We start from the raw sequence: 27,686 nt of genomic DNA, 5'->3' as shown, positions 1-27,686 counted from the left end.
AATCAAATTGCAGAATTTTTGTTGCTTTTAATGTTGTTACTACCTCGTTCATGTTTTGGTTTACTATTTGAGAAAAGTAAATTGGTTCGATTTGAGCAATGTTAGTTTTTTGGGTATCTGGGAACAACTGCTTGGAAGTGCATTTCGGGGAAGAGTTGGTTTTGGTCTCAGGCATGCGCAGAGTTTGCCAGTTGCTTTAGATTGCTTGGTCCTTCCAAGGGCAGTTGCCCATTGAGCTTGGCAGATTTCTTCACATCGAATACACTGTGTATGGCATTTTGCAGGCAAAGAATGTTGTAGTTGATAATACCTATAAGATTTTTGAAATTTAGACGTGTTTTTTTTTCCTACTACATGTATATTAGATTCCATGCTTTTACTAAATTTACCTCGTTTCATAAAGGCCTCATCTCGTAAAATGCAAACTAGTACCAGGAACTTTGTAATTTCACGAAGGTAGAGAATACTGGAGTTGTTGAGACGGATTATGCAAGTTGAATCCTGCCCCGTACTGCTTTCAGACTCCTCTCTACACAAATATAATAAATAAATCAGCACCCATAAAATGCATCCCAATTTGCATTTACCTAATATCGTAAACAAATACTTTTCCAACATAAATATAACCGCCATTTAAATATTTTTAGTTATAACAGAACACCATACCCGTAAATACAGGTCATATCGATCATGACATCAATCATTTCGCAGCACAATTCATAAGATTGCATATCCACAGGTGAGCCGTCGGTGGCAACGTATATTTTGCTCGTTACATCAAACAGGAAAGTCTTTTCTACCCCAGAGTTCTGTCAATAAACATTTGCTGACACCACACACCATTTTATTTGTGCGTTCTTGTTTTTGAATATTATTTTTGCCTTAATTTCCTTCATGTACAAACATAGCAGAGCAATGCAATGATTTTTCTGCAAAGTCATGCAAAGGGAAATAAACACATTCAAACTTGACACAAGTGTTTAGACAACAGTCAGGTGACCAATAAAAAAAATAAACTATTTATACCTGTACAAATATACTGAGGAGATTCTCTAGTGTTGAGAGTTGAGGAATCAGTTTCTGGACCACTTTGCTAAACGCTTCGAAGATTGAATGATCGTAGATGGACGTCAAATAAAAACTTTAAAAACAACAACAAAGTTGTCATTGCAACAGTGTTTCCATCATTTACTGCATTTAAAGTTTGGTGATTCAAATTTTTCTTGACACCAAGCCAATAACAAAACTATGTTAAAAGAATGCTGTACCTTAAATGTATGTCATTCAGTCCAGACTCATGTAATTCTTCATTTGCTCGTTGGGAAATATCCCTCTGTGTTTCAATCTTATGGTCATCTGATAATCCGTCGACTTTGTGGATAAAAATCTCAAACCGCATGTGGGGATTCACCTGGTGCAATACAATAGTTTACTTTATTTTAGGATTTAGAAATATGGCATTTTAAAAAGATAACTCCCAAATGCGGTATGTCACTTGCATCAAACAAAATCATAGAAGAAGTAGAAATGTGTAATCTTCTACAAGCATGTTTAAACTGCATACCGTGTAAGCTTTTGATACAATCCGATGAAGTGAAGTGAGTGCTTCCATGTAATCATCCTGTGCAAAACATTGCTTTTTAAATATTATAAAAAATTCCAAATGTTTTGCAAGGGCTGTAGCAAAACACACACCCAAGAATTAGCAAACAAAAATGTTTCAACCCTGTTTATTATAAAATACAAACTAATATTATTGGTATTTGATGCAATACTAAGAGCGGACTCAAAAGTGATGCATGACGCAACAATACAATAGTGATACCATTCTTTCCTGTTAAGGGTTTACTTTAGTTGGTACTATTTTCTGCTAGGTTACCTCCATTCTCAATGGGTTAAAAATATTGTTCCATCAATACAGAGCATAAATTAAAATGATAATTACCAACCTGCGCATCAATTACAAATATCAGTGCACCCGTTCCACTAAGGATCATTCCAAGATCAAACGTAGGTTCGAACAAATCAATTTGCCCTGGAATGTCCCATATTTGAAAGTTAATAAAAGAGTTGTTTGAAACGTCATCTTTGCTGATTTTGGCTGTGCTTTCCAAAAACAATGTCTCATTTGGTGACATTTTGTGAAACACAACCTGAAAGACAAACGATTAAGAATTTAAAGCAGGTTAATAATAGTGAAACATTCAAAATAGTGTCACAAATTGTTTAAAGGTTTAAACTATATGGGTCATACAATTACAACAAAACTTGTGATGTCATGCAATTTGTATGACATGTGTTTTGCCTGAGTTACCTCAAAAATTCACAATGTAATGTTTTGTTCGAGTTAGTTACAAGAAAAATGGGAGGTTTTTTTTAATGCAGGCATTCTGTGTGAACAATTAAAAAAAAATTTTCAATTTCAAAAAAGTTTTTTTTATTCACACACATTCTAATATCCTCATGCATTTTAAAATTTATAACATCAATGGCACGCAGGACCTTTTGTATCGACGACTTTCCACTTCTTCTTAGTCCCATGATCAAAATACGAGGTTTTACATCTCCAACTGAAACTGCCACCACCCCCTCATCTTCCAATCCGGGATATGCAAAGGGTTTCGAATACGAGCCTGGCATGAATCCTTCATGGGGATCCATGCTAAAACACCAGAAAGTACTGTTATGGTAGGTTTTAGGTTTCAACATACTAACAGCCATTGAAATATATTCAACAGCATTACCAAAGAAATAAAGTAGCCTACTATGACTAATTCAAGTAAATTTAATATATGTTAACTTACCTTGTCATGGCAAATAAAATACACGAGTATGGAAAACGTTGTTACCTCAACGACTTAAACAGTTTTCTATTTTTAAATTAGTATTTATCCCATAAAATAAAAATTACTCCACCCTACACGGCAACGAAACAACAACATAATGCAAAAATATAAATATCAACAACTTATCCCAGCAAATCAACATAGCGTTTCGTTTGCAAAGCTTAAAAACAAACAAAACGCAAGTATAAGCAAAACTAAATTCAGCAATTTGGGTCATGTGACAAATTGCCAACATGTGTTCTGTGCTGCCACCTTCCGAATAAATTCAACAACAAACAAATTCCGCTTGGTAGCGCTACCGCACAGGAATCGGTATTTGTCAGGTTTACCAGACTATAAAAAATTTAAACACGTTCGATATACTTTTCGGGCAAAGTCGGTTTTGGCTCGAAGATGGCCGACGGAATTCGATCATCTCGACGCAACAATGCGCCGCAGAATTGTTTGCTTAAATTGCAGACCGCGATAACAGGTGTTTCGGAAAACATGTCGCAAGGATGAGCGCCGTACAACAAAGCGTTACTTACAACTGACGCATTCCTGTCAAATTGACCCGCGCTAAGCTAGCTGGTGATACGTTGTTCGCGGCCGAAATTGGGAGTCGCCCATTCCGACGCGGTTCGAAGGAAAGCAGAAAGTTTCCACAAATCTTTCGTCACAAACTGACGCTTTATGTTTCATCACAATCGTCCATTGTTTCAGGTCTTTCTGGGTCGTAAACAAAATTTTCAACGAAAGTCCCGGCAAGGATACAATCGAACAAGGGACACACGTTAAAAGTGTGAAGTTCACACGTAATTGGATAGCAACATTTTTTCGCCAAATGATCATGCGGTTCAAACAGACAACATCGCACAGAAATTTGTTGTCCTCAGGCATTCTACTCATGTTAAAGGCCATTCTGGTAATAACTCATTCTAGTTTTGGTTTGAAAAACGCAACATTAGCCCTCTGTATAGTAAAACATAAGCATGTATAAAGAAACATGGGACAAGGGGGAAGGACGCTTAACCTGACTGTCCATTCTTTCAACCTTCAAAGTTGGAAAATGCAACGCAATGCCAGCAAGTGTGTTTGCTTTGGATTACTTGCCTCCATTTGTACACGTGCACCTGCAGTCGCTAATGGCGTTTTGCCTTTCGAGTAAGTCGTGTCAGCGTCGCAGCTTGTCGCATGGCTTCCAATTGCCCGTGAAAAACTCCTATGATTTCGAGACATTTTTAAAGCTTGTACTCAATGGTGTTTCTTGGGTCGAAGAGGGAAACAACCAGGCAAGGCACAGTATGAAACCGCAGCGCCATTTATGGTAAGAGATTGGGTCAGGTCAATTCCAGTTGTTTCAAAAGAACGCGTAAACACTCGCTCTTGATAGCACCTCTGTCGGGTCCTAACAACCAGCTTTGGCCAAGTGTTTTGCTGGGCCATGACCTGACGAAACTACGCAAAATTGACAAAAAAATTAAGGTTTTGACCTTACAGCGGCCTCCGAGCTAAATATCAAACCCATTACGCCACTCAAGTGCATAATAACTGGGGCGGAGAGAGCCGTGAATCGCGCGACGACGAAAATACCCGGTTACTCCGGAACCGCCGAACTACCGAAATTTCGACGCGATTCGACTACGGCCTGTATGTTATTGTTCGCAAACCCACGCGGCTTCCGCGGAAATGACGTTTTGTCGAAGCGCGGGCGGTCGATTAAAGGAAAAGATGACGGCCGGCATCTCGGCTTTGAACTTGTGCCCGTGCTACGACGTCTTTTACGACAAAGCGGCTACGTAAACATGAGAGGACCAGCCGTTTCCGGCGATCAAGTGACTGAGTTGACCGCGATCTACGGGGGGAAATCAAAGGCCAATCGGGGTAGCGGAAATCGCCGCTAATGCATTTTCGTTGCCTGTTCGTTTCGCTCCAACCACGACTGACAAGTACTTCGGCTTTGTTCACAAACTCGGGCCGCCGACGCCGCTGGTCCTGATGGCCAATATCGATACTTCGCTTGCGCCAGGCGCCCCCGCAACGACGTGGGTCACACTGTGGGAACATTTCGAAGTGAAATCGACCCCGTGGACTTCTTACCCCATATGAGAGAAATTGGGGTCTTGTAAAGCGTGTTTTGTATACGGGGCGTTCAAGTGGGGGTCGTGTTGCTCCACTCCAGTTGAAGTGCGACGGGGGAGTCTTCCCCGTTAGTCAACAGGTCTCGTATTCTTCGGCAAAGGCAGCGATCCAGAGGAAATGATTTTCATTCCTCCGCGGCAAAATTGCGTTTTTTTTGCCGAATCACCGCGCCGATTTTCCCGGTCGCTTAATATGGCGTGAGATTCGATTTCGGGCAGCTATGCAAACGCGAGGACAACAAAACGAGGGCAGGTTTGTAAACAAGCGCTCGCGACTTCAGGACGCTCCCGGAGATTGAAGTGTCGACGCGTGTCCGCGATTGTCTGGCAAGGGAATCAAAAACATGCCGCGTTTGTCAGATTTTGCGCTCACCTCGTAAGGACGAAATTGGCCGCGCTATCTGCATTTCCTCTGACCAGGCCGCGCGTGCGCACGACAAAAACTCAACAGGCCGTCACACTGCGAGAAACTGAAACTTATACAGCGGCATTTGGCCGGAACGCGCCGACGAACCGCGGAAAGTCGAAAACAATGCCCTCCTTGTCACGTCGCTGTGTGATGAAGAGCCCGCGCCCGGGATTAGAGCGGGTTTTGAAACTTACCGCTGTTCAGGCAAGTGGGTGCTCCGTTATCCCGCGGTTGCAGATGGGAAAGTAGAGGTCTGCAGTTTATAAACATCCTCGCACTAAGCAAACGAACTTCGACCTCGGTTATTTTGGTTGCAATGATATTGGGGTCTCGCGGTGGGGACCTGCTTCTGCTGGAGCCAAATTACTCCGTTTGCGCGCAAAATGCCATTGTGTTTACTCACCGCCGGTCGGTGTCGGGGGCTTGCGTTTGTCTGTCCCGTTGCCCTTGCATCAAAGTCGGCATCATTGCCAGAACCCCTCGAGCGCACGAACACGAAAAAACAACGTTATCCCATCTCTGTTGCTTGCGGTCGACAAACGGGAACTTATAATCAGCTTAGGTCCGAAAAGTTCCGCAGATAGGCTTTGTAGGTATGCAGGGAAAACTATAGGAATGCAAGATGGCGTTACAACTTTAGCATATAGAATCGCAATGCGTGTGTCTATTCCATGGAAATACATGTATCTACAGGGTAGGTTACGTCTTCTGTTCGGCCGCGTTTGATCCATGCGCCGTTCGGCTCCAAACCGCCTTCTCTGACCCCAGTGCGAAGAAAAGAAGAAAGCAAAACGCGTTTTTCTTCTCTGATCCATTGGAGTCTGATAAAGGTACAATAATTCCGTCCCTGGCTGAGATTTACCCACTGGAAGGCCATTGGGGGTCGAGCAGAAAGCTTTTCCTGACTCTGATGGGTTTTGCTTTCAGTTGCGTAGATATTTTCCAAAATTGGCCACCTGTTGGTATTTCAAGTGTGCGTCAAATCAGTCTTTGTACCACTCCGCAGACCACGATATCATTTGCGAAGGCGAGCTGTGTAGTCATCGTTGGGCCGAATGCGCGACGAGGCGAAATAATTGGAAAGGTATACTTGGGACATCTGCGCCGCAAAGCCGTGCGCGCGCAAGCAGCAATTTATACGCACGCAACGCATGGAAATGGCCAGTTGCAGCTCTTGTTTGAACCAGCGGGGAGCAAGAACTTTTCGAGTAGGGTAAAGAAGATGACAAATCCTAAAAATGAGTGGTTGGCATAGTTTTGGTTCCCCTTAAAACTCGCATTGTTGTCAACGAGTATTCGCAGGAAGAGTTTCCGCAAAGATTTTAAGCAGTCGACCAGAGCTTACAGAGCGTTTTTGTGTCTTGCCACCCTCGATTAATGTACATTGTGGTGCATACTAATTGCTTTTATTTCGAACAGACCACTTTTGACAAAATGCATTGTGGTGGCTCCTTGCGTCGATTGCTACTTTTTGTGTTAATAACTGTGGCCAAGTTGGGCGACAGTAAGAAGCCAATTCCCACAGGATCGGGCACCGTATTCAGGATCGCGGCAAAAACAAAAACCACTGTTTCTTCCCCGTTCATTCTTCCCGAGCATTTGGACGGACACCAAACCCAATGCATGCCGATTCCTGTCGACTTTGACCTCTGCTTTGGGATGGAATACAACAGGTCAGTTTAAGCGTCTGGGGTCTCCTTTTTAAATAAATAATTAGATTGCGAAACATCCAACCAATGTACATCTATATGACAAAAACGCTACAAAATGTTACGTTCCGTAAATTGTGAATTGAGTATGGGTATGGTTTCTGAAACAGTTTAGTTAACCACAGAATATGTATACGTATTTACGCATGTAACATTCTTCTATTCTGTTGCTTTTCGAGAAATCATTGGATAATTTATGAACATGCACTTCGCGTGTTCGATCGTTACAATCTAACACACAAACAACAACCGTGAGCGCGCAGATGTGCTCGAACTGTAGACAGTGCGTCTTGGGGGAACCGCAAGGGCCGCAAAGCAAAGGTGTGCGGCCTAATTAGGTAATCATGTCCCGCAATCCGAGCAAGCGACTGCCAAGTATTAGTCAGCATCCCAATTAACACCACCACTGCCTCGTTCCCTTGAGCCAAAAGGCCCAACCGGGGCCCAGCGACCGACGTAACTTGCCCGAGGAAAGCCATTCTTATCGTTCTTTCGTCGTGGCAACTGGCTCCCTTTTAGTGGTCCGCGACTTCAAACCGCTTTCGCCGCCCCGTTGAGTGGAATTCTGGCAACGCGGGAGTACCGCCGTCCCTTATCGAACGCGTGTTTGTGTTTCCGCGCCCGGGCCCGCTTGTCGTCGCGTCGGAAACATGTGCATTGTGTTCGGATCGGAGGCAGCCTTGTGCCCTCGACTCCACAAAGCTCCTGATCGAAAAGCACAAAAGGCGATTTTTTGTATTAGGAAAACTTGGGTCGATGTTGAAGGAACGAACCCGGGTTTTCTGTTCAGTATCTGAGGAATTTTGTTTGAATATTAATTTTTGCAAAACTGACGCCCACCTAAATGTTTTCAACTACTTTCTCACCATAGACCACCCAAAAAAGACATAATTCCTTTTTGGTATCACCTATAGCCCGGCATAGCTTCTGTTTTCAAAAATTAGACTCCCATTCGGATTGAACGGGCTTTTCCCCGCATAAACCACCGCCGTTTCCATTTTGCCGAAGCTGTCAGCTGTGCAGTGAGCGCTGTTTGAGATCAAACGTTTATCGCCTTCGTCACACCGCTCCAATACCGGGACCACCCCGTCTGAGGCTTCAAACCTGTTTGCTCCTCGAAAACCTTAATCTCATTACTGGCCGCAGTAACCCACCGGTTTTCGGGCACACGCTCTGGTCAATGTAAAGCGACAGTAATTCGCGAAATCCTCTCGTATCCTTTGATTGTGCCGCCCACGGCTTTTAGTTTCAATGGGTTTAACCTATTCAACCTCTTTCCGATTCGCGCTTATTTTAGATCAAGCTTCATGTACGTTTTTGATATGAACACGGAAAGTAGAATCCGTATATATTTTTTGTTGGTGGACGATTGACCGGGTGTCATAGAGTAGTTGCTTTTCCGACAACTTGTGAGTTAAATGGTTCCTAAAATACCACAAAGACACATCTGTGTAATATTTTAAAAAATTAACAAATTTTGTCAAAAAGATATTCTATTCAAACGAGGTCACGTTTTGCGCAAACGAACATTTTCAGGAACAAACCTTGCGTTTGTGACCACAATTAAATTTCTGTCAGTGTGATTTGACGCTTGCCAGCACGCAAGACTCTCATTTACAGCGTTCTCACCCCCGACGAAGTTAAAAGGCGATCGACCGCTGTCCTGGTATCGCAACTTTACGCCAAGAACATCACGTTTGTTGTCAGTGTTCAAAGTGGGTTCGACGCCACGCACGTTCCGTCCAGTTCGGGTTTTATTAATGCTAGCCCACAGGAAGCGCATATAACCCCAGACTAAAACCCGAGAATACGGTTTTGTGTTACCTTATTTTGGATAGTTTTTTCATTATTCGAGACATTCTAAATTTTTTCTGGCATAATAAATGCCAAGTACTTCTTCCCTGGTACTGTAAACACCGAAGCAAATTCGAAATTTAGTAAAAAATACTTCGGTGTAATAAATTCTGATAAAAAATTAGTCTGTTTGATTGACGCTTAGATAGTTTTACGATTTGTACTACAGCGGTATATGTGGCTGAAATATAGAGATATTACGATAATTGACTTGTAAATTACATGGCCAGGAAGTGTAATTCACAACGTGGTGAGCACGCCCATGGCCTAAAAATCATTAAATCCACGTTTTACAAGTCGTTTGTTGAAATCGAAAGATAACCTTGACATAGTCCGGAAATACGTTGTGTAAGGTTACGCCGCCGCCCCACGCAACTTCAATGTCCATGTCAAGGTTGAATGTTTTCTTGGGCGCAGCGGCAATTTGTCAAAAAGTATACGCCTACCTCGGCGTAGTGCGACCGCCACCATCCCGGCGCGAAAACGCAAAACCCGGCGCAACAAGCGTGTGGTCGCCGATCCTTCCGTTCCGATGGCCTTTTATTACCTCATATTATGCGATGTTATCTGTGCTACACCAAATATTTTTGTTGTGCAACAGGTGTTTACCGACTCAACCACGCCCCTTTTTTTCAGGCAATTTAGATGAAATCTAATACAATTTTGTTGCAAAAAATGATTTGGTCTGCATATGTAAATTGCTGATGCATAAATATTTATGGCAGATTTTTAATTCTGTTTGGTGCAACCAATTAACTCCGCCCTGTTTACTTCTTTGGACATTTTGGTATCGAAATATGTCCACTGCAATAAATGTTGAAGGCCAAACAAATTCCAACTCGCTTGACAATAAAATGAGCCTCCACATATTTCTGTGGGGAAAAACAATTTTATTCTTTTCCGTAGAAGTGCCAATAACAGGTGCATTTTTCCTTCCTTTTAAGGTAACGAGCACTTGTACTTTCGAGAGCTTTTCGGGCCACTGCCAAACGCCGTGAGGTCCCGTAACATCGAACTTAAACAAAACATCCTGTAGAACAGGCCGCCGCGCGTATGTTGCCGGGACACGCCAGCCCTGGGTGTCTTTCATCGACCAGCGAACTTCCACAAGCCGGATCGGGCGACCCCTTCCGCATCCCACTTATTGCGCCTTATATGAGTTTGCCTTCGACGCGCGCACGATTGCTCTCGCAATATAAACCCCGTCTTTCATTCGCAGGATGCGATTTCCGAATCTGCTGGGCCACGAAACGATGCAGGAAGTGCTGCAGCAGGCGAGGCACTGGCCCCCTCTAGTGGCGACCCAATGCCACTCCGAGACGCGCAAGTTCCTTTGCACGCTATTTGCTCCCGTATGCATGAAAGGTAAGAGTTAAAACGATCTTCTTATCATGCTTTTGATTTTCCTATATAACGTAAAAGAAAATCAATCAAATCATGTGTGTTTTGCGCAAAAAACAACTAGGCAGACGAACAATACGTGAAAGATATAAAACGACATGGGCACCGTTAAAACCAGAAAGGTTATCGAGTCCGGCGTCCAAATGAGGGTGATTTTCTCAGAGAGAATCAGAGAGAATGCGACAGGTTTTGTATGACGTTAGGTGGTGCTGGCCAAAGCAAAACCCATGGAAACGCAATCATCACAACTCGGTTCATAGTACGTTTCAAAAGTACAAAAGGCAAAGGCGAAAAAGAAAAACACGGGTTTTCTGAAAACTAATTGAGATAATCCTCGTTTGCATTTTGTGTTTTTCCGAAACGGACAAATAGTGCACGTATTTACTGACCAACTGTAATCAGTCGGTTTAAAGCTTCTATTTAAAGATTCAAAAACCCGACGATCCTAATTTGATTGCAAGCGGTTTTAAAATGTGGCCTTTGACGAATGTAAAGTGTTACAGACTGTTAATTTGTGGTGACATCGCGAAAACACAGATTGAACTTTCCCAATTTCCCTTCACCCGCCCACGTGTCAACACTTGGGCTCATAGGTGTTTTGTTTCTGTTTTGGTTTCTTGTGTGATTTACGAGACCACTATTTGCGTAAGTTGATATGGGTCTGATTCACCCCAAAAGCCATTGTTACGTCACCATGCAGACGCTACGTCAGTGTTTTAAATTGCTTTCTCCGAGTCGTTTGTTTACCCCATGTCACCCAAGTAGTAAATTGGAAGCTACTCCCAGCGTTGATTTGGCAAACACGTAAGACGCTTACTGACACAAATATGTGTTATTTTTGCAGATTATGAGAAGGCCATACCACCTTGCAGGTCTCTGTGCACAGCTGTGAGAGACAGTTGCCGCGCAAGAATGCAAAGCTTTGGTTACAACTGGCCCAGTATGCTAAACTGTAGCAGGTTCCCGGTCGATGATGGCTCGCAGTTGTGCATCCCAGAAAATGATCCACGTCCTCCACGTAAGCAAACTTATATTGAAATAATATTGTTTTGCAGCATTTTTTTTTTGAAGATAGCAACCGTTTACAACATTGGAATAACGGCATTTGTCACGACATTGAAATTGAAAATAGAAACAAATTTGCCCGTGAAAAATAGCTCACAAATAAGAATCCTCAAAGTTAATGCCGGGCGGTCTAATGATAGACGTCACATCTACAAACCACTATTTGTAGATGTCATTTCGTATGACCTCGGCTTAAAGAATTCCTTAGTATGTAGCCTGGAGGACGGCGGAAGCGTCGCATGCGAGTCGGTGATTTATAGGGCGTCACATGTACTGAGTATGGCACGCGAAGGACGTCATAGGACTAACACAACGCACGTGCCGCCATTCATAGTCATGCCGGCGTCCCCGTGATGTTGAAACGGATAGATTTGCTACGTTATTCGCATGCAGGTGGGCGAGCGAAAACACTCGGGTGCGGCCGTCAGCGGTCAAGCGAAAGTGTGTGAGATTTACATGCCTGCCAGGGTGCGCTTGTTGTAACCAATGTCGCCGGCAACACTTTGAAAAACCGCGCCCGACCCCACATGGAAAGCTGGTATTCCAACACACGTGTTGTGGTATGGTAAAACTCGTATTGGCCATCGGCACCCCCCTAATGTACGGAAACCAGTGCGTGCGTCATGTTAAACAGATTCGTCCCCCCAAACACATACAAGTTGTGACACGCCTGTAGGATGTGCTTTGTTTCTTTTTACTGTCATTTAATCGTGCCCAATCTTTTGTCGATCACAGCACCACCGCCAGTCTGTCAGCCGTGCCATCAGAAGCGAGTGAAGACGGCGCTGCGGAAGAAAACTTGTTCCTTCGATTTCGGTATGTATCGCAGCATGTAAGCACCAGCGCGCGTCTCACTAACGTACCCTTTCATCGTTGGTGGCTTTGCCGCCTTCCTGCCTCAAGCGACAAAGCTGTAGCAACAGTAAATGCAATATAATGTCGGATTCCGGATTTATCCCCACCGCCCCGCCTCTTTTCAGCCTCGTTGCTTCTGAATTGAAACGATTTTGTGCCACCGGCTGTGACAAAAGTTTCAATGAAAGTCACGAGGTGAATCGGGTTGCTGTCATTTTTGGGCGTAACAGAAACGACCCGGTTGGCACGTTATGGATCCCAAAATTTTTAATTAACTTTCGATGTCCCTTTCTCTGGTATCCGCGTCACGTCTGCTGACTGGTTGGCGCCTCAAGGACAACTTTTGGTGACAACATTGTCCATTTGTTGGCACGATGCTCTGCGCTCAAGCAAGTATGAAAGAAGTCGATTAATTTTTCGATTAGCTGAAATATGGGCTCGCCGGATCACCGATAAAATTTGATGGATAAATGGTAAAAAGAGATAGATGACCTCATCGTTTCGCATGGTATAAAACAGCTATTGTCTATACATCTTTAAAGATTTTCGGCAAAACTGTTGCCAAGTTTTTAGAGCAAACATAAGAGCTACAAACAGTGCACAGTCTTTTGATCTATCAGGTCTTAAGGTCTTATCTATGCAGCTTGTGAGCTTATTGTCACCCAACATGCAGTTTGGTGCAGACTTCTCCTTTGTGGCGGATAATAACAAATTATACGACGTCATCACTAATATGTCTACATAATTTGTAATTCCGGCTCTCACATTCTCTACAGTCTTGAAAATCCGACTCAAGAGGATCACGTACGTCCGAGGCAAATCCAAGATCAAGGCCCGCAAAATAAAGGCCTACCTGTGGCCGAAATCAACCAAGAAGCCAAGTAGAGTTACTATGTTTATGAAAGATGGATTCCTGTGCTCTTGCCCTGTTCTCGACAACAACAAATCATCGTACCTCGTGGCTGGCAGGAAAAGCGGCAGGAAAACCGTTGAGCTCTTGCACGTCACCCAGTGGAGCAGGAAAAAAGGGAAAAGGATGAAGAGCCGACTGAAGAAGTGCAAGAGCAAGACGTGATTTTGCTCTTCGCAATTAATCTTATCATACCTGTGTAACTGAACATGTTTTTGTTCTCTGTCGGAGATATCCTATAGTCGTGTGTCGCGAAAAACGTTCCATTGTATTTACATAGTCACTGCTGCGTTTCAACTTACGATTGGCGCATTGGACGTTTGTCACAATTTTAAAGACACCAACATAAGTTTTAATGTTACGTTTTTGCTATAAAACGCACCAGTATTTTGTTTTTGCTGAAGGACATTACTCATATCTCTGATGAGTCATACTGACTGACTAATTTACTCCTAAGTTCCTGTGGAAGAAACTACTTGTTCTTGCGTGTTTAAAATTGCGGTGCCTATTCGTATCGATCTTTCTTCGGCCTTTTTCTGCTTTCGACTTCAATTTATTTGTACAAATCGCGTTGTCGCTTGCTATGTGTAAACGTGTCGCAGTATTTTCGCCTGGATTTACTTATAAAACAAAAATGGAGGCCGCTTAGTTCTTTTGGTATGTTTGCCAAATGCCGGTTTATTTAGTTGTGACCATGATAAAAAAAATGGGTTGAGCAAGGTCCTGTATGTGGTGTTTGAAAACATTTCACTACTTTCAAACGTATCTAAAAATCAAATACAATTATTTGAAAAAGATTTTAAGACATGAATGCTGCGGCATTCCAACTTGGTTGTCGGTTGAAATAAAAGAAAAATTGAAGACTTTCATCACCAATCAAAACGCATATTAGGTATAATATTTGTAGAAGCAAATGGGTCAATCGGGGGCTGTGAGTTAAGGACAGTGCACCCTGTTTTGACCTATAGGTCGCATCAATATGTCTGGTGACTGAGGATGTGGCTATATAGTGTGCTGTTGTTCCTGATTAATATACCCATGTTTTTAAACCAACGGATCGCCGCCGACTCCAAAGTCACCACAAAATAAAATCGCCTTTGTCTGGCTAGTTAAACATAACTCCACTGCCAAAACACCGTTGTAACGCGTGCACTATGGTTTTGGACAAGCAACTACCTTTTCTGTCATCAATTTTTTTGCTTTGTTATTGTACTGCAAAATCATAGAAGTAATATTGACGCTGGTCAATAACTTTGGTATCTGCTATCATTTTAAAATTCTTTGCCATCAAAGTAAAAATAAAAAAAACAACGGTAACTATAAATGGTACAATGGTGACGTGCAGTTTACAATTTCATTTTTAATTAATTGGCTATGCATGACTACATACTGAAACGTGACGCAAACGTTTACCAAAATTTGCAAAAAAAAATTGTCAACAAAATTGCCAGAAAAATTTCGTTCAAGAGTAAAAAGAATTATTCAAGGCATATTGTGTAATTTATTAGCTGACAGTTAAAAAAAATTATTGAAACAAATTGGACATTTTTTGATGTTTTTGAAAACTATACCTGCTAAATCTGCATGATGTATTTGAATATGGTTTTGATTTATTTGATGTTTTATTTCTCTTAAATACAAACAAAATTTGTCGAAATCAAACAAAAAATAAACGATTTCCCATAAAAATATATTATTATTTGCTTGTGTAAATCATCACATGATTCCGATCGGGGCTGCGCGCGAGACTACTATCATGTGATCCGTGACAGTTCCATTCTTCGTGAAAGCAAATCTTGTGGAAACAATTTTGTTAGTTGTTGATTGTTGCAGATTGTCAGTTACAGCGTTAAGCGACCAGTTATATTGCAATTTCTACTTTATTCTTACCTTGAAATCAAGAACTATAAATTGCTAAAATGGCCGCTGCTGGACCACCTTACGCCGCTTTCTTTAGCTCAATGGGAGCTGCCTCAGCCATGATTTTCAGTGGTAAGTCCTTGTGTTAAAACTTTACTCCCTGAACAGCACTTAGTATGTTGTAGTTAAAATATATGTGTTCAGATAAAAGTTTGTCAATAAGTTTGCGCATCACTTGCTATCAAATTAAAGTTCATAGGATTTGCAGGAAGTGCCTAATTTCTTTGTTATCTACAATAGCTATACATATTTGTTACGTTAAAATTGTTTTCCCTCATATACTTATATTTAAAATATTCAATCCGTATGAAAATGTTTACAAAAAATATTACTACAGCGCTGGGAGCTGCATATGGAACAGCCAAATCAGGAACGGGTATTGCCGCAATGAGTGTGATGAGGCCTGAACTAATCATGAAATCGGTGGTTCCTGTTGTCATGGCTGGTATTATCGCCATTTATGGGGTTGTCATTGCTGTACTTATCACCCAGAAGATGTCTGCAACAATGAGCCTTTTTACGTAAGCACTTTTCAGTCTGATACCCAAGTTAACTATTTAATTTCAATTATTAATTATAATCCTTCTTATACAGAGCCTTCCTTCATCTGGGGGCAGGGTTAAGTGTGGGCCTGTCGGGTCTCGCTGCTGGATTTGCCATTGGGATTGTTGGTGATGCTGGAGTCAGAGGCACAGCACAACAACCAAAACTCTTTGTTGGTAAGCAAGCATCGTGTTTTTGTGTTAAACAGTGAACAGTATTTTTGTTTGGACATAGGTGGTTAACAAATTGCTTTTCTAGGTATGATTCTCATCCTCATTTTCGCCGAAGTCTTGGGTCTTTACGGATTGATCACTGCGCTCGTACTTATCGTGAAGGGCCCATGAGCACAATTTGCCAAATGCATTTTTGTCCGGCTTCTGTCAGTGTAGGAATATTTTTCCATTGCCTTTGGTGTCAATTTAAAAATTATGGTAACTTATTTTCACAGTGTCACCACTCATCAAACATGAAATTGGAAATTGTATCATACAAATTTGTTTTTCACCGGTGAAAATGTCTTGTGTTCATCTTTTTTTTCAAAATCTTTATGGGGAACTAATGCTTCGTTTCTTGATAAATACATGTTATAAATACTTTATGTATTATTATTATTAAGCGACAGATCAATTGAAACACCCTCCATTTTTTCACTTGAAACACTTGCTGACTTTCTGTGCAATTTTGTTGTTACTTTTAAATGGTTGTTTGTAGATACCGGTATATATAATGTAGTTACTGTGCGATTAAACCAAAAGTCCATAAAAAAGCAAATGTTCATTAAAGAGCTGTTACTGCAGCTAGTGTTTTACTGGAATTGAAGTTAAACTTGGGGGCAGGTTGCAGGACTTATTGAAACAAAACAACTTAATCAATTCAAAATGTATTATTCGGTTGAAACATGGAGTTTATGGCTTTAATTCTGGTACTATTTCTTCAATTGAAGTTTCCGCAGTCTTATTAGTTTCATCACAAGTCTATGTGTTGTAAATCAGAAGGGAGCACAGGAAATCAATAATCGGATTTTTAGAATGACCTCGCAGCAGCTGCTATGCCAGGCATCCGGCCTGCTGTGCCTTTGATAAATATTTCGGCTACCGGCATGACAACAAAGTCGTGCTCTCGAACGTTTCCAGAACTTGCTTGACTGTTGCAATGACACAATTGCTCACTATTGGAGTAGTTGGTAATGGACATCACTCTCATTTTGTCTTACACTTAAAAGAGTATTCAAGCATTTTTTATCTTCAGTTTGAAATTTGGACTCATGTAACAGTCAAAAACATGAAGCTATTGTAGGATAAAAGTGCGATTTTCATCAGTCGCTATTTTCTGGGTACAAATAGACATTTTTTGCCCAAAATCAGGTTTAAAATAAACTTATGAAAAACTTTTTTCAATACACAAAAAACGTAAGATTTACAAACGAGACAGTTTACTACCATTCTTTTGTGTGGAATAATGGACCGAAAAATAAACACGCTGCACTTTTGATGTTGAAATTAGATTAATTACTGAAACTTTGTTTAATTATGGAGTATATTGTGAATTAAATCCGGACGACGACCGTTTTTGGAGGCAAACAGCGACATTTTTTTGACCTTTTGCTACATGGAAATTCACAAAGAAGTAAGCAATTTGTCACCCAATAAAACGGAGAATACTACTACACCGGGTCACAATTTTTTTTTTAAACTTGATCCGCATATGAGTCTGTGTAAAACAGAAATCTGTGCGAATTTTAATGATTAGGTGTAAACAGGGCCACCATCTTCTATTTTTAGTTATAAATTTGAGTTGAAATACTACACGAAATCGTAGCGTTGACTTTCGCACAGATTTCTATGTTACATACAAAGGGGTATATGTGGATCAAGTTTGGAAAAAACTTGGGACCCGGTGTAAAAGGATCTTCCCACTGAAACGTCGCACCATTCGCAAACATCTGGTGGTACTCGAACTTTTAAGAAAAAATATTTAGGTCAAAAGATTGCAAAAAAAAGATTAAGATTGTTTGCAAACAATCTCCTTCTTTTTACTCGTGATAGAAAAAATGAATATCGGTATGGTGTAATAGCGTACAAAGGACACAATCAACATTGAACACATATATAGACTTAATATCAATACAGTCTCACGATTTGGTATTGATTCGGAAAGACGTTATAGGCTCTTCGTGGTTATTTCAAATCGCTTCGCGTATGATCCCTTGAGGCAGGGGTCCTTAAATAGTTTGTGACGCTGCCCCCAAATAAAATACCTACATGTCTCGCGACGCAAACAAATGCATACCGGTATGTTGTTTTATTGTAGTCAGTTCTGCTTGCGGCAAACTCAATGAAATTTAAATGTGACGTAATAATCGAACATCAGCAAAATCAATGTGTGTTTGCAAAACAACCATATAATGCAAACGATCAATCGGAAAACATTGGGACTTCCTCAATTATTGGCAACCTGTGTGCATTGAATCTTATTTACTTTTAAGTGCAAGAATATTTGGCAAAAGTGCGTCGTTCTGTTTACATTTTTCGCAACCCAGAATGGATATTCTGGCGACCCGAAATATAGTCACCACCCACCATTTGGGGACCCCTGCCCTAAGGGACCGCGTACACGTGAAGGATCCATAATGATGAAGAAATACACAAATGTATAGTCAGACGCTATACTGTAGTTACAAAAGTTTGATGGAAAATGTTTTTCAGTTCATTTTTTATCGAACCGGGACTAGAACCCGAGTTATATCAGGAGACATATTTAATGGCAGTGCACAGCACAGGGAATTCTCTTAATGAACACATTTAGCTTTATCAGTGTGTGGGCTGTGGGTTTGGAACTAAGGGATTTTTATCGTAAAGGTAGATTCCATAGATTCACGTGACCTCTAAATAAGTCCACATTTTTCATTGTCATGGGCTGTGCTTATATGTCCTGTACTGTAGCCCAGGGATCCACACCAGTTTTTGCACTACGAACCTTTTTTGTGGAAAATACATCGGGGCACAAATTTTTCCGCATATTTGAGTCTGTGTAACATAGATATCTTGCGAATATTAACCCTATAATACAGGTTTTCTTTATATAACTTGTTATAATTTAGTGTAGTGTTTCAATTTTAATCTGTTACCAAAAAACAATTGTTTGCTTTCTTTTGATTATTCATAAGCTCGGAAGTATAACAACTTCCATAACGCAATACTGGTGATAGTCTTGACGTAGTCAAATTTACGAAGTTTATGGATGGCCGAATAAAGTGTGCAGCCTGTTTTCGTTGCTGCGCGCATGGAGTTTAGAACATTTGAATTATGTTCAATACTGATTTTTTCATCTTGAACAATTGATATTAACGTGTGCCTAACCATAAGAAGACGTTGGCCTAGTGTTTTGCGAGTAACCGCATTTCGAAAGTCACGCGAACTCAGTTTGTTGCATCCGCATTTTTTTGCTACTTGTTGTTGTGCAAAAGAATTCAGAAACTAAACCATAGTATATGTTATCAGTTGATATTCAACCATCCAGAACAAGCGGATGATCAAAAAATTGCCAACGTCACATACGGTGTGTGGAAATGATGACGATCCACTTTAGAAGGAATTGTTACGGTGGTCAATTGAAATTTAAATCGTTGACACAAAAACAGAAAAGCATCCCGAGTAACTTAATGTTGCATCATCCCGATTTTACGTTATATAAAGGCTTACCGTGTTAAACTTTTGCAGATACTCGATCATCCAAAGGTTCGCTGTATTTACCGGTTTTACTACAGCTCATCCACTGTAGTAAGTTAATTCGCAAATTGCATGGCAACTTGTTTGGCGGCTGATAGTTGTTCAATATTTGCAAACGTCTGTGTATAAATTGTTCAGGTTGTGTGCGTGTTTTTCGGATATTTAGATATGGAGAGCTTCTCTAGTACAGGCAACCAAGAATTGGACGAGGCGATCCGAAATTGGTTACATTTGGATAAGGTAACTATAGGCATTTGAGGCATAGCACATTTTTAGAATTTAAAGCATTCGAATCTTTGCAAAAATCTTTTGCAACAGAATGATGTTACCAGAAAAGAAATTTTGCAATTGTGCAAAGACAAGAAATATGACCACTTGAAGAAATACTTACTTAAACGCATGGAATTTGGGACTGCTGGTAAAATTATTTTCTACATATGTTAAACAATGAAACTGCATTTTACTCAGTTGCAGCACAAACAAAGCATAACGATTTTTTGGCAGTAACTAGGTGTTTTCTGTCTTTTATTTGTAAAATCTTTTTGGGTTAGCTCAAATACAGAAATGCTGCAATGCCCCTCAGTGCAAGAAATATTTGTGATTTTGCAAAAATAAATAAAATACTTTCTCTAATCAATAGTGTATAATGTGTTGTAATGTTACTTAAAAGGTCTCAGGGCTGAAATGGGAGCTGGAAACTCGAGAATGAATGATCTTACAATTATACAGACAACACAGGTGTGTATGTAATAACCACATATCTGCAGATATGCACAACAATCAGATTACTAACTTGGAATTTTTAGGGTTTTTGTCAGTACCTGTTCCAACAGTTTGGAGAGGTATTGAAATCAAGAGGTGTGGTGATTGGTTATGATTCGAGACACAACAGCACCAGGTTGGAGTTATCATTGTGCCAATTTCTGCATAGAGTAATTTGTTGAGTTGTTACAGATTCGCAAACCTGGCTGCCAACTGCTTTCTTCTTAATGGTGTTAAAGTGTACCTATATTCCAGTATTGTGCCAACGCCATTTGTGGTGAGTTGAGTGGAAGGTTAAAATTGGTAATTATTTTTATACTAGTTTGTCTACTACATTGTTGTACAGATTTGCTTGTGATTTAAAATTTTATATGATTCCAAAAGTTTTTACAATAAAAACTGATTGCCTTTGTGCAGCCATATGGTGTAGTTAAGTACAAGACATGTGCTGGAATTATGGTCACTGCCTCCCACAATCCAAAACAGGATAACGGGTACAAAGTTTATTGGGAAAATGGATCACAAATTATCCCACCCCATGACTCTGGTAAGAGTAATTACAAACAAATTTATATTTAATTTTTTTCCTGCTTTGCAACAACATTTAGCAATTCATCAAACATGGTATTTTAGTTGATAAAGGGCATGTGTTTTTTGTGGTAGGCATTGCATCCTCAATCATGGAAAACTTGATTCCATTATCTGAACAGATCTGGAGTAAAAATTTGTGCAAGCCTGCATATGACCCATTTAATGAGGTCATGGATACTTATTATTCGGACCTGGCTAAATATTCAAATTACAGGTAAGTACTTGTGAACAGTCGATCCACCATGTCTTACGCTAGACAACATATTTTAAATCAACTTATCTGCATGAAGTTGAAAATACACCATTGTTAAGACCTTTGTTTTAATGGTACTATGTGTTTATTTCCAGAGACCTAAATGAAAAGACCAAACTACGATTCACCTACACTCCTGTGCATGGGGTGGGACAAAAATTTGCCAAGCAAGCTTTCAAAACTTTTGGCCTTCAAGCATTTGAAGATGTGCCTGAACAGATGAATCCGGATCCAGAGTTCTCCACAGTAAATTACCCAAACCCAGAGGAAGGAAAAGGTGTCCTGGTAAGCACACCATAACATAAATCCATATGCTGGAATGTAGTATTGGCATGCATGGATGATAAGGCATTTTTTCTTGAATAATGTCAAATAATTAAGTCAGTGGTTCCCAATTTGGGGTTTTGGTTGAATGGGTTTAGACATAATGAACTTTTTGGCTTGACACCAAAAATGTGAAAAATTTTGGCTTGACACCAAAAATGTGAAACACCTCATACGTTAAACACAGAACTTAAGCTGGGCATTTGGAATGGTCAAATTCCCCCCTCAATTAAATAACATATATTTGCACTGGCAGCGCTTTTGTTTCCATTTTTTTACCTTTTACTTCACAGAAACTGTCGATGCGCACGGCGGATAAAACCGGTTGCCGGGTGATACTGGCCAACGATCCGGATGCGGACAGACTGGCTGTGGCAGAAAAAAACGAAGACGGATCGTGGACAGTCTTTACTGGCAACGAGCTCGGTAAGATTTGGGGGTACTGGAAAATAAAGGGACCGTCAATAGTCTCACTATTGATGGGGGTTCGTGGGTGTCTTTTATTTGCTAAGTTTCGGGAAAACATGCGTGGTTTCGTACGCTTTGTCCTCTTTGCAAAGGACTTTATTTCGCAAACTTATCCAACATATCGATTTTTCGTATCTCGTTTCAGCTTCGACGACTATAGCGGCTTCTTTCTGCAACATATCTTCGTAGTTGTCTTTTGGTCACAAACCAACGCTAATATTGGGTATTTGTGCGAAACATGAATAAAAACTTTAGTTAGTTGCCTCAAATGTAAAGTGAAGTATTAGTTGTGTGTGCATTTGCCGCTTCCGACATCTCTGCTCTTAGTGCACTGGGAAAATTGATGGCTTCACTTTCACATCGCGTTTATCGTGACACGATCGACCGCAATCAAACCATAATGGTAAATTATGTCTCCTGTTAATATTTTGTGATAGTTGCGTTTTCAACACACGTATATTACTTTCAATATTCGACAAGCGGTTCGGAACATATTAGCATGAAGGAAATAACCTTGTTTCAGCTAATTTCGGGATTCTGCTTCACAGTGTTTTGCTGGTAGACTTCCGCCAGTTACTAATTAACCAATGCTGCAATGTCAATCATAAAACGTTCAGCAGCTGGGCCTAGGGTTTTCCCAAACAACAATCCGCTGACTTTCAAACTCATTTCGTGAAAACCCATGAAGAAACGTTTCTTTGGCCGCCTTTTTTGGCAAACAAAATTCTGATGGTTTGTTCACAATGATTCGACGGCGACTGTTAAGTCCTAAGTGAAAACGAAAACTTTGCTTAGCTACATTAGTCGACAAGGTCGTCCTCGGTCACCAGCATAGTGCTGGCCCTGTCTGCAACTGAAACCAATAGACAAGAAGCAATATGAATTGTGTTTCAGGTGCTTTGTTCGGCTGGTGGGCATGGCACAACCACGTGACCCAAAATCCGAACATGACGTCATACTCTGACGTGTACATGCTCAGCAGCACTGTGTCTTCCGTCATTCTACAATCGATCGCAAGAATCGAAGGTTTCTCGTTCGAGGTAGGAATTCTTCTTTGTACTTTGTTGATGCCAGCGTGACCCAGGTGCGTGGGATGTGATCGTGATGATTGTTGTCAGCAGCTTCTCTGAAGGGGGTGCAGTCGTTGAGGCCCATACGAGTCCAGAGGTTCCGTGAATAACATGGTTTGGTTTCAAACTAGAGGATTTTCTACGGCAATGGCCTGCCTATCAATTCAATTTTTTCTTGAGAGAAAAACTTGTGCTGGTGCGAGTACCCTTATTTAGAGCTCGCATAAAATTAATGGACAGGCCATTGCGGACGAAATCCCCCAGTTTCAGTCCAATCAATGTTATTCACGGAACCTCTGGACTCCTATGGACTCTGGTCATAGCGCCCCACAGTCAATTGAGGGGCGAATGTGTATTTTCCAAGAATCCACGAATTAAAAGCTATGATCTCTTACGTATTACGCCGAACAAATTGGTTTTGATTCGCCCAAATTAACGCATGTTGTTTACATAATCGGTAAAACTGTATGACGAAGTTATACGAAGTCACCAAATTTAGTTGCGACTTCGGCAAAACGTCTTTCAAAGCTGGCAAGAAGTTAATAATTTATTTTACTTTGCGATTTTAACTTGAACGACAAAACCCCAAGTAAATGCATACAGCAAACACATTGCTAGTAATAAACGTGGCCGTTGTATATTTTATCAACTAATTCTCAATAAAATGTCCACAATAATGCTGTTAGCCGCAGTCTTATGAGTGTTGTTGTTGAAATTGAACGCAAAGCAAAGCATATTTGTTGTTATTTAAAGATAAAGTACATTAAGTTCCAGCTAAAAAAGAGCGTAATTTGGTAAACGGTGCGGAAGTTGTTATGCTGCAATTGCAACATACAATTGGACGCTGACTTTCGACTGGCGCAACCGCAAAATAGGAAAGAAAACTGGTTTGCGAAACAGGCTTATCTGTGGTCTACCCACCTCTTATCGCATTGAAACCAATATACAGGCGCTTTTCCACATGATTTTATTATGCAGGACACTTTGACTGGTTTCAAGTGGATGGGAAACCGAGCCGACCAACTACAAAACGAAGGCAAGACGGTTTTGTACGCGTTCGAAGAAGCAATCGGTGAGTTTGTATTGTCGTTTACGTACAGTTTTACATTGTTTTGTCATCGTCTCGATTTCTATCGATACGATACGATATCTCTGTCCGGTTCCAATTCCTTTTTCAGTATAAGGTTGCTGGGTCATTCATTTTTGTAAGAAACCGCAAATTTTGTAGTTTTATCACGCAACACAGCTTGATCATCAATATGAAAAAATCCAAGACGCAATCACTGTCTTGCCCATTAGTATGTTTGTTCATTCGAACGATTGGCCACAAATGCCGGTGTATTTGCTCATTGTTAATTAATGACAGCAAATGTGAGTCCAACAGCATGTCCATGTGTAACAACAGCTGGGTGGTGCGCGGCAGGATATTTTTTTGCCGGTTTGCCCTTTGGCGCAACCTGCAACTGCGACCAATAATCGTTACACATTTGTTAAAAATCCAGCCGGTTTCGGGAAAAAGGACATAAACTATTCAGTTAACAATTGACAAATTTGTTAATATTAGACACCAGCACCATATACATACGCATAATCGCAGCCTTTAAGCAATGCCTTTATTTTGCATTCGGCTAATCTTGTAAAAAATTTTCCAAGGTTTCATGTATGGCACGAACGTTCTGGACAAAGACGGAATCAGCGGTTTGGCTGTGATGGCTGAATGTGCATGCTACCTTGCATCAACCGGTGTGACGCTACACCAACAGCTACAGAAGATTTACGAGAAGTGAGGAAACCCAGCACTCGTTCTGTTCATTATTTGATTTGTATCGAGATCAAATCCGTGTTCCAACTATTTTAGTTTTAGAAACGTGATGGCAAAACCAGTGGCCATCTAAATGTAGTGTGCAACAATCGTATCTGCCTAAAATTGAGGATAACTGAGATTTTTCGTGTGCAATATTCCACTTACCACATGAACAGCATGAAATTGTATATAGAGCTTAAGAATTTAAATCAAATGAAAGTCGAAGCATTTTGTGGCAAGCTTTAGTCCCCTTGGAAGAGATTCACGTAATATATTTAAACAACCCCTGTAAATATTCATGAGTCGTTTGTTTGAGATATATCTAGGATTCCGAAAATACAAAGTTTCATGTATAATATAGTTATTTCGACCTTACAGTTTCAACACAGTAAACGAAAGCTTTGCACAAAACTCTTAACTTTTCCCCAACCCACGACGTTCCGCTCTGTTAGGTACGGCGATCACGTGAGCAACAACTCGTACTACATCAGCCACGATGCCGAGAAAACCGCGGCCATGTTCGACCGCTTGCGTCACTACCCCGGTGATGACGTCATCGACGACGGTGCTTCCGGCCATCACTATCCGAAACACGTGGGAAGGTTTGAGATCAAGGATGTGAGAGATCTGACGACTGGGTTCGACAGCAGGAGTGAAGACGGCAAAGCTGTGAGTATTGGAGAGTTGGGATCATCCGAATTTAGTAGAAAGGGAAATCACCCGTTGTGGGAAAGTTGGTTAAAATTTAATCGGAATGTTGTTGGTTTGGGTCTCTTGCACCATCACTTTGCGAATAATGTTTGTGCGTGAAAGCGTTGTGTCAAAAAACGAGTTTGTTGTAAACACCCACAACCGGAAATAGCGTCAAATATTAATATATTAACTACGATTAAATTAACCCACAATATTGCTTACAACTAATTCGTAGTAGCCAAACTTGTTTTGTTAAAAACTGTGAATGGGTTTGGGCCACCAGGAAACATAATAATTTACGAGTATATTGTTGTTTTGAATAAAGATGTGTATTTTGTTGTTTTGTCACCTTAAGAATGAGTACACCCGAAACTTGCTGTATTTCACCAATGTTATGTACAAATCATGTTGTACCAATAAATTATATATGTACAACCATTCGCAGAATTATAAACCATACAGTTACTTTATTTCCATTCGTAGGATTATTCGTTACGTTAATACGGCGACAACAGCAACAATTTCCTGCTCCAGATAAGACATAATTGTTTCCACGCACCCTGCAACAACCAACTGCGTTTTCTATTATCTCCGATTAACTCGCACCTCACTATTAACCCACATACTAAATTACCAAATCCCTCCATTGTTTAAAAACTTTCCAAACGTTAGCATTTTCAATGAGAATTATAAAACAATCGGCTTAACTGTGACGTCATTATGCAGCTGCTTCCGTCTTCGCCTTCAAGTCAGATGCTTACGTTCTACTTCACCAACCAAGTTGTGTTGACGATCAGAACCAGCGGCACCGAACCAAAAATCAAGTATTATTCGGAGATGTGCGGTAAAGTGGGAGTGTAAGTATTCTGTTAATTGTCATGATAGGGGGAAATATTAGTAACAACCACGAGGCTGTTGCTTTTTAACCTGTTAGACGTTATTAATACCTACTCACGGCAGGTTGTAGCCAGTAACTTATGTATATTCTGCCATGGAAATAGTTTTTTATAAATGAATGGAGCTTAATAATCTGTTCTTCTGGCATATATAAAAAACGTAACTTTATTCCGACGTTTCGCCTGTTATACAACAAGGCTTCCTAAGGGCAACAGAAACATTATAAATGAATGGAGGTTTGAAACTATTCCTTTTCGTGACAAAAAACGTTAACTGGAAATAATCTCTTGGCCCCAGTTTTTCCATTAAGTTTCCAATCAGTTTATAAATAACAAGCTTCTGGTTTAATTAAGACATCATGCACATGCTGGATTTGACCCATTGTAAGTTGGTTAGGGTTTCAACATCAGTAGCTTACTAACTTCTCGTATTTCTTAGTGCCCGCACAGATCTTCAAACGGAGTTAAATGAGCTGGTGGCAGCAGTGTGTGATAACTTTTATCAACCAGAAAAAAACGGCTTCCAATCAAGGCCGACTTGAGTGTGTTCAAAGTGCTTCATCGCCATCAACTACATTGTTTTTCGATATTTGTCGTTTATTTTATTCTGTACTAGTGATGTGTTCGTTAGCAGCCATTTTAGAAAAAAAAAGCATAGCCTGTGCATGCTTACGTTTGACTCAAAATAAGTTCGTCGGCGATATCCCAGAGTTTATTTGGCACTAAGTGTCCAGTTTGCGGGCTGTTACAGCCCGATGTTCAACGATTTTAGCTTCGTCTTCCTATTTATGTTTCCCGTTGTACGCGTATGTGTACTACATTCGTGATTCTACCGACCCTTTCCAATTATACAATGAAATTTCACATTCAAATTGATTGTGCAAAATATAACCTATGCCGGCTTTACTGCTTTTGGTGTCGCTTTCAGGCGGTGGGTTTTTGTGGTGCTTTAAGCCAAGTGTTGTAGCGTTGCGGTTTTCAATTGGGTCCCTCAGCACGTATTGTTACTACGTCATAGTTAAACAGCATTGTTTCAAGGTCTTATTGACTGCTGGCGTCGCATTGAAAATATTATACATGACCAAAATAGAACAGTATATATACGTACTTTGTTACACACGCTTTCATTCAATTATTATTAATCCTACTATTGTTTTATGCGCGTTGCGTCGTTGCATTATTGTGTGTTAATAAATTCTGATTTCGATCTGTAACTTGTCGGTGTGGGTTCATTATTTTGGTGCATATTCAAGTTTAGGTTCTATTCAATATGTTCAAAACTTGAAAACTGCACTCTGTGAATAAATGGGTAGCTTTCAATGTGTCAACAATGCATCAGGTATATATCTAAACATCTTAATGCCTCATTATATGCTCAAAGTTGTTGTATGTAACAAAATAGGCCGAAAGGGGCAGAGAACTGCGAATGGCCGAAAAAGGCACAAATGAGGCTGGGACCGAGATG

The 27,686-nt window shown here is 40.6% G+C and overlaps 4 protein-coding genes across 5 annotated transcripts; 3 read left to right on the top strand and 1 right to left on the bottom strand.

Moving 5' to 3' along the window:
• Positions 1 to 2: 2 nt before the first annotated feature.
• LOC145911776 (ras-related GTP-binding protein C-like) lies at positions 3 to 2,938 on the bottom strand. Its single transcript, XM_082999215.1, has 9 exons — positions 2,805 to 2,938; positions 2,503 to 2,662; positions 1,950 to 2,153; positions 1,565 to 1,621; positions 1,269 to 1,411; positions 1,027 to 1,141; positions 667 to 809; positions 390 to 529; positions 3 to 310 (listed from the first exon to the last, which is right to left on the bottom strand). Exons 1-9 carry the CDS (start codon positions 2,810 to 2,812, stop codon positions 168 to 170), a joined length of 1,113 nt encoding a protein of 370 aa, XP_082855341.1. The 5' UTR covers positions 2,813 to 2,938; the 3' UTR covers positions 3 to 167.
• A 3,860-nt stretch (positions 2,939 to 6,798) lies between these two features.
• On the top strand, positions 6,799 to 13,837 carry LOC145911780 (secreted frizzled-related protein 2-like). The gene is made up of 5 exons (XM_082999218.1): positions 6,799 to 7,048; positions 10,158 to 10,303; positions 11,184 to 11,357; positions 12,140 to 12,220; positions 13,036 to 13,837. The coding sequence occupies exons 1-5, from the start codon at positions 6,810 to 6,812 to the stop codon at positions 13,332 to 13,334; spliced, it is 939 nt and encodes a 312-aa protein (XP_082855344.1). The 5' UTR covers positions 6,799 to 6,809; the 3' UTR covers positions 13,335 to 13,837.
• Positions 13,838 to 14,933: 1,096 nt separating this feature from the next.
• Positions 14,934 to 16,392, top strand: LOC145911782 (V-type proton ATPase 16 kDa proteolipid subunit c-like). Of its 2 annotated transcripts, XM_082999222.1 has the most exons (5): positions 14,934 to 15,161; positions 15,427 to 15,610; positions 15,684 to 15,808; positions 15,891 to 16,017; positions 16,081 to 16,392. In XM_082999222.1, the coding sequence occupies exons 1-4, from the start codon at positions 15,089 to 15,091 to the stop codon at positions 15,974 to 15,976; spliced, it is 468 nt and encodes a 155-aa protein (XP_082855348.1). In that variant the 5' UTR covers positions 14,934 to 15,088; the 3' UTR covers positions 15,977 to 16,017; positions 16,081 to 16,392. The 2 variants fall into 2 exon arrangements, with proteins under 2 accessions (XP_082855348.1, XP_082855347.1); XM_082999221.1 differs by having other exon boundaries at positions 15,891 to 16,392.
• A 3,029-nt stretch (positions 16,393 to 19,421) lies between these two features.
• On the top strand, positions 19,422 to 27,428 carry LOC145911768 (phosphopentomutase-like). Its single transcript, XM_082999200.1, has 15 exons — positions 19,422 to 19,600; positions 19,679 to 19,778; positions 20,031 to 20,098; positions 20,167 to 20,258; positions 20,315 to 20,399; positions 20,540 to 20,669; positions 20,786 to 20,927; positions 21,062 to 21,251; positions 21,584 to 21,716; positions 22,653 to 22,798; positions 23,807 to 23,900; positions 24,482 to 24,611; positions 25,085 to 25,301; positions 26,052 to 26,182; positions 26,661 to 27,428. The coding sequence occupies exons 1-15, from the start codon at positions 19,529 to 19,531 to the stop codon at positions 26,761 to 26,763; spliced, it is 1,833 nt and encodes a 610-aa protein (XP_082855326.1). The 5' UTR covers positions 19,422 to 19,528; the 3' UTR covers positions 26,764 to 27,428.
• The last annotated feature ends 258 nt before the right edge of the window (positions 27,429 to 27,686 follow it).

This window comes from Ascidia mentula, chromosome 8 (genome assembly GCF_947561715.1).
Source record: "Ascidia mentula chromosome 8, kaAscMent1.1, whole genome shotgun sequence".
Classification (NCBI taxonomy): domain Eukaryota; kingdom Metazoa; phylum Chordata; class Ascidiacea; order Phlebobranchia; family Ascidiidae; genus Ascidia; species Ascidia mentula.
The sequence above is the reverse complement of the archived record's forward strand: the minus strand, read 5'-3'. Positions and strand labels throughout refer to the sequence as shown.

Bases quoted from the DNA above. Each gene is read 5' to 3' on its own strand.
- LOC145911776 (XM_082999215.1), bottom strand. The intron at 1,142-1,268 runs GTACAGCATTCT...TTGTTTTTAAAG, and splicing joins CTGAATGACATACATTTAAG to TTTTTATTTGACGTCCATCT. The intron at 311-389 runs GTAAATTTAGTA...AAAATCTTATAG, and splicing joins TGAGGCCTTTATGAAACGAG to GTATTATCAACTACAACATT.
- LOC145911780 (XM_082999218.1), top strand. From the start codon at position 6,810: ATGCATTGTGGTGGCTCCTTGCGTCGATTGCTACTTTTTGTGTTAATA. The intron at 10,304-11,183 runs GTAAGAGTTAAA...TTATTTTTGCAG, and splicing joins TGCTCCCGTATGCATGAAAG to ATTATGAGAAGGCCATACCA. The intron at 12,221-13,035 runs GTATGTATCGCA...CATTCTCTACAG, and splicing joins AACTTGTTCCTTCGATTTCG to TCTTGAAAATCCGACTCAAG.
- LOC145911782 (XM_082999222.1), top strand. From the start codon at position 15,089: ATGGCCGCTGCTGGACCACCTTACGCCGCTTTCTTTAGCTCAATGGGA. The intron at 15,162-15,426 runs GTAAGTCCTTGT...ATATTACTACAG, and splicing joins CTCAGCCATGATTTTCAGTG to CGCTGGGAGCTGCATATGGA. The intron at 15,611-15,683 runs GTAAGCACTTTT...CTTCTTATACAG, and splicing joins GCAACAATGAGCCTTTTTAC to AGCCTTCCTTCATCTGGGGG.
- LOC145911768 (XM_082999200.1), top strand. From the start codon at position 19,529: ATGGAGAGCTTCTCTAGTACAGGCAACCAAGAATTGGACGAGGCGATC. The intron at 20,670-20,785 runs GTAAGAGTAATT...TTTTTGTGGTAG, and splicing joins TATCCCACCCCATGACTCTG to GCATTGCATCCTCAATCATG. The intron at 23,901-24,481 runs GTGAGTTTGTAT...AAATTTTCCAAG, and splicing joins CGCGTTCGAAGAAGCAATCG to GTTTCATGTATGGCACGAAC.